This window comes from Mangifera indica, chromosome 1, assembly GCF_011075055.1.
Source record: "Mangifera indica cultivar Alphonso chromosome 1, CATAS_Mindica_2.1, whole genome shotgun sequence".
NCBI lineage: Eukaryota > Viridiplantae > Streptophyta > Magnoliopsida > Sapindales > Anacardiaceae > Mangifera > Mangifera indica.
Genome location: NC_058137.1, coordinates 7,034,092 through 7,045,626, shown reverse-complemented (window position 1 = coordinate 7,045,626; position 11,535 = coordinate 7,034,092). Strand labels below are relative to the sequence as shown.

General features: G+C 34.9%; 2 protein-coding genes across 2 annotated transcripts; both read right to left on the bottom strand.

The window, feature by feature from the left end:
* Positions 1 to 274: 274 nt before the first annotated feature.
* Positions 275 to 2,417, bottom strand: LOC123213844 (SKP1-like protein 1B). The gene is made up of 3 exons (XM_044633461.1): positions 1,976 to 2,417; positions 1,402 to 1,551; positions 275 to 701 (listed from the first exon to the last, which is right to left on the bottom strand). The coding sequence occupies exons 1-3, from the start codon at positions 2,279 to 2,281 to the stop codon at positions 528 to 530; spliced, it is 630 nt and encodes a 209-aa protein (XP_044489396.1). The 5' UTR covers positions 2,282 to 2,417; the 3' UTR covers positions 275 to 527.
* A 6,738-nt stretch (positions 2,418 to 9,155) lies between these two features.
* LOC123213823 (SKP1-like protein 1B) lies at positions 9,156 to 11,214 on the bottom strand. The gene is made up of 3 exons (XM_044633431.1): positions 10,782 to 11,214; positions 10,202 to 10,351; positions 9,156 to 9,501 (listed from the first exon to the last, which is right to left on the bottom strand). The coding sequence occupies exons 1-3, from the start codon at positions 11,193 to 11,195 to the stop codon at positions 9,328 to 9,330; spliced, it is 738 nt and encodes a 245-aa protein (XP_044489366.1). The 5' UTR covers positions 11,196 to 11,214; the 3' UTR covers positions 9,156 to 9,327.
* Between the last annotated feature and the right edge of the window lie 321 nt (positions 11,215 to 11,535).

Here is an 11,535-nt window from a genome sequence, read left to right as displayed (position 1 = left end):
ATCACATGTTTCCACAAGTTGAAGTCAGTCCAATTTTTTGACAAGATGGTGGCCAATGCTAAGTCAAATTTTGTTCAGTAATTTCATCTTATTGTTGATTAAATTTATTCTTAATTTAATAATAAATTAGCTCATATAATTCTACTATTTCTCAACTAAGTTAAAAACAACACTTTCAATAAGTTACTACTTCTGATCACCCCTGCACCGTCAGATATGATTAACAACCTCAAACCCCCTTCAACTATAGAAGGGGTTATTAAAGCAACAAACATTTCAGAAAGAGTATATTTAACATTTTCCTGGAGGAAATCATCAAACAACACAATTCCTGGGGCAGATTAGCAGCAAGGCATTAAGTCCATACGCTGCTTGACTGCACTGGATTAAACTATAATTTACATCTTAAGAAGTTCGTAAGTTTGTTATATAAGTCAATGGCACAGAGAAAGCATTTGAACTACTTGCTAATAAAACAGAATAGCATCCAGTGATATGTTACTAAAACATATTCATAAGAACAAAGTTTACTCGAATGCCCACTGGTTCTCCCGACGGACCTCCTCCTCCTCATCTGGGTTGAAGTCATTTTTTATGTTGAACAACTTGCGAATCTCTTCGGGTGTCTTCCCCTTGATCATATCTGCAACGGTCTGGCAGGTAAGGTCTAGCAGCCCTTTGATGTTCAGGTAGTTAGCAGCCTGCAGAACAAAACAAATCAAACATATGGGAATTGTCACAAAACCTCAAAGCATTAAATCAAACAAAACTGGAGCAGAACATAGCTGTGCCAATACCCATAACTGACCTCAAACACATCCTAAAAACACCAAGAAAATTGTAGACACGATGTTATACAAGAAGGTAGAGCAATCAAGTCTGGCACATCGCAACTACATTTACAATGCAATACCATCAGCAAAATAATTTTCTCCAACCTGATTCAACAGCAATGCAGGTTCTCTCCCCACTAAACTCCCAGGCCCCAAACGTTTTTTCAGCATCAAATCAAAATTTCAGGCTCAAGCAGCTAAAGAAACAAAAGACCAACCACTAATTCTCTTCATAAACACCAGAGAATCACATATGTAAAACAGTGTATCTGCAACTCCCGCGAACAACAACAAATTGTCCAAAGGATATATTTCAGCTTTCAAAAGTATAACCAAACTATTGAATAAAACTCACTAAAAGCCCCCCTTAATAACAAAAACATACAACACACCAGAAGAGTAATTTAAAACTTATATCTAAATCAAGAAAATTTTCCCATAAACGGCAATACAGAACACAAAAATTACTCCATTAAGTCAGGGAACAAAAATCAAGAAACCCTAACTTGGAAGATGAACCCTAATTTCAAAAAAGATAAACAGATCGAGGGAATAAAGGGGTACTGACCAGAATGAGGTCAAAGAGAGTGGCCTGGTCGACCTTCACGAACTCAGCGTCCCAGTTCTTCAGGTCTTCCTCAGCAGCAGCGTTGCTGTGGTTAATCTTATTGTTGGCAGCTTCGGTGAGCCTGGACCCAACGTGCTGGTTCTCTCCCCGCTAAACACCCAGGGCCCAAATGTTTTTTCAGCATCAAATCAAAATTTCAGGCACAAACAGCTAAAGAAACAAAAGACCAACCACTACTTTTCTTCATAAACACCAGAGAATCACATACGTAAAACAGCGTAACTGCAACTCCCGCGAACAACAACAAATTGTCCAAAGGATATATTTCAGCTTTCAAAAGTTTAATCAAACTATTGAATTAAACTCACTAAACGCCCCCTTAATAAAAAAAAACATACAACACACCAGAAGAGTAATTTAAAACATATATCTAAATCAAGAAAATTTTTCCATAAACAGCAATACAGAATACAAAAAATACTCCATTAAGTAAGGGAACAAAAATCAAGAAACCCTAACTTGGAATGAACCCCCAAAAAAGATAAACAGATCGAGGGACTAAAGGCGTACTGACCAGAAAGGGGTCAACGAGTTTTGCGACCTCAGCGTCCCTGTTCTTGAGGTCTTCCTCAGCGGCAGTGTTGTTGTGGTTAATCTTATTGTTGGCAGCTTCGATGAGCCTGGACTCCACGTGCTTCTTGCTGTACTCGATAACCTTAGCGAGGATCTTGCTGGTGACATTAGGTAACGGGATGCCGTTACCAGCGCAGTCATCTTCAATCATATGTTTAATCGTCTGAGACTCGAGAGCCACCGCCTCGTCGACCTCAAACGGCTCGCCGTCAGAGCTCCGGAGGATGATCTTCCTTGGTGACGACATGGTGTATGGTTTCAAAATGAAACGAAATGGGGCTTGGACTAGGCCTAAAACTGCCACTTTGCAGAAATTGATCGTTGCTGTCCATACATGATTGGCTGACTGTTTCAAGAAAATTTATTTATAAATTTAAATAAATTTTGTTTCTCCCGATTGATTTGTTGGTTAATATATTTTGAATTTTTAGAAAAAATAATTACATCCAAAATCTCCTGCCTTGCTTTTTCAAATGGATTTCTTTCCAATCCAAAACATTCTTTGTTATATGAAAATGATTTGATGTCAATTCCCTTCCAAATCCAAAAGGAAAACTGTAATTTTTCTATGTTCAACTTTCAAATTTTTTTTTGGGTTATTTAACGTACAAATTGAATATTTATTCTATATATTTTTAAATTAAAATATATTTATAATTTTAATATTTTTTATAAAACATTTATATTCTTAATTTGTTATTTTTTATTTATTTTTTGTGATATAATTATAATTTTTAAAATTATTAAGAGACAGATTAAAATTTGAATTAACATAAATTAAAGATGTAAAAATTATTTTTAAATTCCTCAAACATACATATTAACACAATTATCTATATTAGTACTTGTAAATAATTATAATTATAGTTAATATAAATTAAAGATATAAAATTATTTAATAAATTTTTTGAGGCAAAATATTATTTAGTTAAAGGGTTTTATTATCTTTTTAATATTTTATTAAAAATTTAATAAATTATTTTTAATAAGAGAAATTAGCTTTTTAAAATATAAAAGTAAAAATTATCAATTCATCAAATCTTTCAAAAAAAATATATACATGAATAAAAAAAAAATGTTTGATGATGATGACACACTCTATAGAAGTGAGAAATCAATGAGGTTGTGCCATAACATTTACCCTAAATTCATCGAAAAAGAACGAAGTTTAACGACTTAGAAACCGGCAACATGGAAGAAAGAAAACCAGATCACCATCTCCTCGGTAAGCTCAGCTCCTCCCTGAAGTGTAACTTCTCATCTTCATTCAAAGAAAACCAGCATGTGGGACTAGTCTTTGAGCATGCTCTAAACGACCTATTTATACATGCCTTGTGAAACTTATGCAAGTAAGGGAGAACATGATAGTCCTCTCATTCCTTCAATCCTGACAAACATTAGCACCACAACTCACATTCATCATCTTCGGCCAAGTTTGTTGCAACCCAGAGAGCCTGAAGCAACATCCCTGGCCTTCTCTTGAGCGTCAAATATTCAAATGCAATCACTTGATATGATGGTGCAGCTTTGCTTCTTGGCTGCCTTAAAGGAATAACCAAATTGTAGATAAAGGAGATTAACTTATTGAGAACTATTTGGTTCAATATTTATTGTCTCATCACAAGCTTCATTATTTTCTATTATCTCCTCTACATTACAACCTAGATGATAATGTAGGTGTATACATTATCATCTAAATCTCCTTTCATCATAAAAATTTAGTTAAACATTATCCTGGCTACCTCGACAAAGCACTTGATAGATTGAACATCCAATCAATGAAATTTTCCACCATCAGTTTCACTCATTTCGACCAAAGCAGAGAAGCTTACTCAATGATAGATTAATATGTAGGCTAAATATTTTACCTAAAACATGAAGCATAATAAATTAAGACTGGTTTATCAAATGGATGTTTGTACTAACAATTAAATGGTGAATCTATCCCACATGAATTCAAAACATACACAAGCTTCAATTGATGTTGAAGATCCAATTAAATAAGGATCATATTTCATTGATCTTGCGAAACTCTTTCACAAGTTATTTTCAAAAAACATAGGAATAATATGTCATGGAAACAGTTGAGTAGTTGAAATTGACGCATTTATGGAAGTTTCAATAATAGTTATAGCAGAAAAGAATCTTACTGTATTGATGCTAAATAGGAAAGTTATGACCCTCAAGAAGATATTAAATTTCACCAAAAACTAGTCGCCTTTGTGCTATAGGATATCTCAGTACTTGTTCGTTGCAGCATCTGAAGCAACAACATTATCTTTTAGCATGTCATCATCAAAATCAAGTATTTTTCCATCCCTTGGCACCACGCAAGGAATTTCATCTTTTATCTATCAAATACATGACCACAACAAACATCAAGCATAAAGAGAGAAATATTTTTATCAACCCTGTGGCCTTTAGTCCACTAAGTACAGGTCCTGCAATTTCAGATTTTAGGAAACTACGCCCTGGAAATAACAAAGATTAGTGCAAATCTAGTGTTTACAATCAATGCAATAAATGCCCAGAAAAATAGTGTATAGTTTAAAAATGTTCAGACACTGTCATTGTACTATTTCATCGTTTCCGTCTCTCTTCTTCTTTCAACATTCTCAAATACTTTTGTAGAGTTTCTTAACAACCAAATGGGTTTTGGTTCTTTCAACTTCTTCCAGATTTTCTTTAGCAACCAAACACAAAAACCTATATAAATTTCCCAAGATAAAACCCCCAAATTTCTAGTTATTCAACATTCAAGTTTTCTAGAACAAAACCAGATCGATAAACTAAAACAATTCTCAAATCACACAAAGCCACCACTACCACCAAACGCGCACATCTATAGTAGCAACAATGAAACACAAATCCAGATCTCTTGTAACAAGCAAACAAAAATTAACACAAATTTCTTATATTTATCAAACCAAAATTGGACAAATCACCTAGGCTATGGGATTGGGTGGGTCGAATGATGGGTGGAGCTACCATGAGGGATGTGGCACTTGTGAAATGTGAAATATTGTTTTGCTACATTTGGAAATTCTCAAGTGATCAAACTTAGAGAATCTACAAAAGAGAGGAAGAAGACAACAGAAGAAAGAGAGTCTAGTGCGTGAAGAGGGTGAAAGATTAGGCAGCAACAGTAATAAAGTAGTGACGGGTAGGGACTATAGATCAGCATTCAGTCCCAACAGTCGCATCAAATCAGCTTGCTTAGAACTCAGTTCTTCAACATCCTTCACAAAATCAAATGACATTCCCTATGAACTTCATATGTTATATTTAATATTAAACAGATTAAAATTTAATAAATCTAACTATTACAAAACTCAATATTTTTAACAAAAATGAGTGTTGCCTAGATGGGAAGTTTTTAATTTAGAGTTTACAAAAATCAACAAGCAATTAGCTAACCCAAGGCCATGTCTAATTTCACAAAACCATCTCAAAACTAGACTTACATCATAAACAAGTATAATCAACTTGATATAGAAAACAATAGTATTAAAACTCACAGGAAAGGAAACGCCAATGGAATCACTGTTGATTGAACCAGTTTGTTCACATACCATACCAAAGATAAATAAACAAATAAATAAAGATTCCAACATAACAAGTAGTTTTGACAATGAATAAAAAGAGAAGAAGATAAATCACATAAAGGGTTGTTTGGAAAGTGCGCAGACTAGAATTTCTGAGAGTGTTTTGCTAAGTCCACTCCCTGCATCTTTCAAAAGGGTTTTGCCTACCCTTACCATTTCATTCTTTACTCAAAGAATTCGATTGTAGCGTCAAAACTGACAATTAAAAATAGAGTCCGACTGAGCTAGTTGTTTATCTAAAACTCAGCCGTTTCGATGTTGTATAAAACATACCATCTGCAAATTTATCTAGAGGGTTTTTCTTTTCTTTGTAATACAAAAAACTGAATTGGAGTAGCATGTAATAACTTTCGCTGAAATAAGTCTCATTAAAGCCGTTTAGGCCAAAGGACTTCTTCCCACCCAAAGTTCATTACATTCCTAAATTAGTATCGGTTAATTATTAAAAACAAAAACACTCATTCTTGAATTGTTAAAATCAAAGAAACTAGTTAACATATCTATTTCTCCCCAAAGTTTAAAAAACTAAAAATTTCCTCTCAAGATTAAACTTTGAAATATTACATTTTCTCTCTTATGGCTTCTTTATTTTTCTCCCTTCCTTTTCTGACGTCGTCATTGGTTGACTTCTCTCTTCCACCAATAACTAGATGAAGAGCGTTTTCGTCACTGGAGGAAGACCAATTGTCTTCGTCTTTAATGAAGACACAGACAATTGTCTTCACTTATGGATGACAATGATTCATCTTTGTCTAGTAATGAGGACTCTCTTCATCCAGTTACCGACATCAAAAAAGGGGACGGAGAGACAAATCAGTTGATGATGACAGCAAAAAAAGAGGGAGAAAAAAAAGGAAACTCTAGGAGGAAAATATAATATTTTAAAGTTTAATTCTGAAAAAATTATTAGTTTTCTAAACTTAAAGGGAAATTAATAATGTTTTATTATTTTTAATATGTTGCTAGTTAAATGACAACTTTACTCATAAAACTTAACTGATTATATTAATTTTAACCCTTCATAAGTGGGTGTTTGGGTTTTCAATAATTAACGGATACCATTTTCAGAATGCAATGAATTTTGGGTGGGAATAAGTCCTTTAGCCAGCCATTTATATGGTCATTTTAAAAAATCTAGAGTAATTTGGCCTTAATAATATATGTTGATCAGTTGATGGCATTCATGGGCTGAAGTAATTAGAAAATTTATAAAACTAAACCTTCAAAGTAATTTTTACATCCATTTTCCTGTTTTCTCATTTGTTGAAGTTGAACTAAATCAATATAAAATCTGAGCTAACGAGAAATAGTGGAATGTGTTATTGGCGATTACCAAGTGTCAGTTCTAGTAATGAAATAGCAAGAATTTTAACACGACAACTCTTTGACTTAGATCTGTACTACCCTCCAGCAACCCTTACAATTTCTCTTCATTGTCTTCTTCTTCTTCATCTATATATGGTGGAGATAGAACGATTTCTCTCTTCAAAGCGTGCCAAAACATAAAACAACTATTTAAGATCCAAGCCCATTTGATTATTTCTGGTCTTTTTTTCAGCAACCATTTTGGGCAATCAAGGTTCCAAAACATTCTTCGGATTTCGGAAATATAGATTACACTATTTTGTTTTTTAAATGCACTGTCAACTCTGGTACTTTTTGTGTTAATGTTGTTATTAAAGCATAGTCCAATAGTAATATGCCGAACAAGCTGTGGTTTTTTCTTTTAATATGATTAAAAATGGGTTTGTGCCAAATAGATGTACTTTTGTTCCTCTCTTAGGCTGCTGCTCGAAGGTGGAATGTATTGAAAGAGGGAAAATATGTCATGGTTTGGCTGTGAAGAATGGGGTTGATTTTGTATTGTCAGTGCGGAACTGTTTGATTCATATGTATGGTTGTTTGATTTGTGGAATTCAATGGTCGATGGGTGTGTAAGAGTGGGAAATTTACAAGTTGCCCATCAACTATTTGATGTAATGACTGAGAGAAATATGACTTCTTGGAATATCTTGATCAATAGTTATTCAAAAAGTGGAAACCCCAGCTGCTCGTTGAAGTCGTTTAGGGAAATGTTTAAGAGTAGGGGTTTCAAGGAAGTGATACTACAATGGTCAGTGTGCTCACTGTCTATGGTAAGTCAACACAATTGAAGGAAGAAAGTTCAATGCACAGCTTTATCATAAGGACTTCAGAAAAATCTAATCTGATTCTTGATACATCACTAATTGATATGTATAGTAAATGTCATAAGGTAGACGCAGCACAAAGAGCCTTTGATAGGATGGAAATTAGGAATTTAGTTTGCTGGAATGCAATGATTTTCAGGCATTGTACTCATGGAAAACCAGAAGCTGGGTTTAAATTATTTACAGCATTGGTAGATCAGACTGGAGCAGAAGGAAAGAGCATTTCTCCAAATGAAATCACTTTCATTGGAGTTCTTTGTGCTTGTGCACAAGCAAAACTATTGATAGAAAGAAGTTATTTCAATCAACTGATTGATTTGTATAAGATAAAGCAAAATTTTACACATTATTAGTGTCTGGCAAACCTTTACTTTGGGCTGAGGAAATCTTGAGAAAGATGCCTAAAGACAAGGAATTGCCATCAGAATCATTGGCGTGAGTCAATGTACTCAGCTCATGTCGTTTCCAAGGAGATGTGGCTTTAGGGGAAAGAATAGCAAAAACTTTGATAGACATGGATCCTTATGATTTCTCTTACTATCATTTGCTACTGAATGTCTATGATGTAGCAAGTCGAAAGGAGGATGCTACAACGGTGAAAGAGCAAATGAAAGAAAGAAGGATGGGAAGAATACCCGGATGTAGTTTTGTAGACTTGAAAGAAACTGTTCACAAGTTGAAATTGGAATGCTCTTTGGTGGGGGACAGGGTATTGTTGTTTCAGAGCAGCCAGAACTGCATGAGAAAGAGATGGGAAGTTAGCATCAAAACCAATTCAAGTGAGGATATAGGATACATCACTAAACAGCATTATTTATGTATCTACACATTTTATTACAGAGCGATTGACTGAAGGATGCAGTGTCTTGTAGAAGTTCCTAATAAGATTTACAATTTTGGTGGGGCTAATGGGTGCAGTTCTTCCCCAGATGAGTTTACTCAACAAAATTTGAAGAGTTTATAATCATCAATCACATGTTTCCACAAGTTGAAGTCAATCCAATTTTTTAACGAGATGGTGGCTAATGCCAAGTCAAATTTTGTTCAGTAATTTCATCTTATTGTTGATTAAATTTATTCTTAATTTAATAATAAATTAGCTCATATAACTCTACTATTTCTCAACCAAGTTAAAAACGACAATTTCAATAAGTTACTACTTCTCATCGCCCCTGCACCGTCAGATATGATTAATAACCTCAAACCCCCTTTCAACAATAGAAGGGGTTATTAAAGCAACAAACATTTCAGAAACAGTATATTTAACATTTTTACTAGAGGAAATCATCAAACAACACAATCCCTGGTTCAGATTAGCAGAAAGGCATTAAGTCCAAACGCTGCAAGACCACATTGGATTGAACTATTATTTACATCTTAAGAAGTTCATAAGTTTGTTATATAAGTCTATGGCACAGAGAAAGCATTTGAACTACTAGCTAATAAAACAGAAAAGCACCCAGTGATACATTACTAAAACATATTCATAAGAACCAAGTTTACTCAAATGCCCACTGGTTCTCCCGACGGACCTCCTCCTCCTCATCTGGGGTGAAGTCATTTTTTATGTTGAACGTCTTGCGAATCTCTTCGGGTGTCTTCCCCTTGATCATATCTGCAACAGTCTGGCAGGTCAGGTCTAGCAGCCCTTTGATGTTCAGGTAGTTAGCAGCCTGCAGAACAAAACAAATCAAACATATAGGAATTGTCACAAAACCTCAAAGCATTAAATCAAACAAAACTGAAGCAGAACGTAGCTGTGCCAATACCCATAACTGACCTCAAACACACCCTAAAAACACCAAGAAAATTGTAGACACAATGTTGTACAAGAAGGTAGAGTAATCAAGTCTGGCACAATGCAACTACATTTACAATGCAATTCCATCTGCACAATAATTTTCTCCAACCTGATTCAACGGCAATGCAGGTTCTCTCCCCACTAAACTCCCAGGCCCCAAATGTTTTTTCAGCATCATATCAAAATTTCAGGCTCAAGCAGCTAAAGAAACAAAAGACCAACCACTACTTCTCTTCATAAACACAAGAGAATCACATACGTAAAACAGTGTAACTGCAACTCCCGCAAACAACAACAAATTGTCCAAAGGATATATTTCAGTTTTCAAAAGTATAATCAAACTATTGAATAAAACTCACTAAAAGCCCCCCTTAATAACAAAAACATACAACACACCAGAACAGTAATTTAAAACTTATATCTAAATCAAGAAAATTTTCCCATAAACGGCAATACAGAACACAAAAATTAGTCCATTAAGTCAGGGAACAAAAATCAAGAAACCCTAACTTGGAAGATGAACCCTAATTTCTAAAAAGATAAACAGATCGAGGGAATAAAGGGGAACTGACCAGAATGAGGTCAAAGAGAGTGGCCTGGTCGACCTTCACGAACTCAGCGTCCCAGTTCTTCTGGTCTTCCTCAGCAGCAGCGTTGCTGTGGTTAATCTTATTGTTGGCAGCTTCGGTGAGCCTGGACCACACGTGCTGTTTCTCTTTCCCCTAAACACCCAGGCCTCAAATGTTTTTTCAGCATCAAATCAAAATTTCAGGCTCAAACAGCTAAAGAAACAAAAGACCAACCACTACTTTTCTTCATAAACACAAGAGAATCACATACGTAAAACAGTGTAACTGCAGCTCCCGCGAACAACAACAAATTGTCCAAAGGACATATTTCAGCTTTCAAAAGTTTAATCAAACTATTGAATAAAACTCACTAAGAGCCCCCTTAATAACAAAAACATACAACACACCGGAAGAGTAATTTAAAACATATATCTAAATCAATAAAATTTTTCCATAAACAGCAATACAAAACACAAAAATTACTCTATTAAGTCAGGGAACAAAAATCAAGAAACCCTAACTTGGAAGATGAACCCTAATTTCAAAAAAGACAAACAGATCGAGGGAATAAAGGGGTACCGACCAGAAAGGGGTCAAAGGGTTTCACGAACACAGCGTCCCTGTTCTTGAGGTCTTCCTTAGCAGCAGCGTTGCTGTGGTTAATCTGATTGTTGGCAGCTTCGGTGAGCCTGGACTCTACGTGCTTCTTGCTGTACTCGATAACCTTAGCGAGGACCCTGCCGGTGACATTAGGTAACGGGATGCCGTTATCAGCACAGTCATCTTCAATCATATGTTTGATCGTCTGAGACTCGAGAGCCACGGCCTCGTCGACCTCAAACTGCTCGCCGTCAGAGCTCCGGAGGATGATCTTCCTTGGCGACGACATGATGTATTTTTTCAAAGGGAAGAGGCCTTCTTCAATATTTTCGGCGTTCCGAAAGAGAAGCGAATTGGGACTTGGACTACGCCTAAAGCTTCTACCACTAATTTCCATCTAAAGTTTGGTAATATGTTAAACTTTTATTCGTTAATTTTTTAAAATTTAAATACTTTCTCTTGTATTAAAAATTGCTTTTGAAATTAAGAATAAAAATATTATATAGTTAAAAATATTTTAAAAAAAACTAAAATTTATCATATCTTTTTCCTCCTTAATTTAAAAATCTAATAATTTTTTTATTCAAAATTTAAAAAATGATCATTTCTTTTTTAAGGTTTTAAAACTACGTTCTCTCTCCCTTTCATCCCTAATTGTTTTCATCGGAGAGAGATTGGAAGGAATAGAGAAGCTAAGGGGGAGAGAATGTAGTCAGAGATGACGAAATTCAATATGT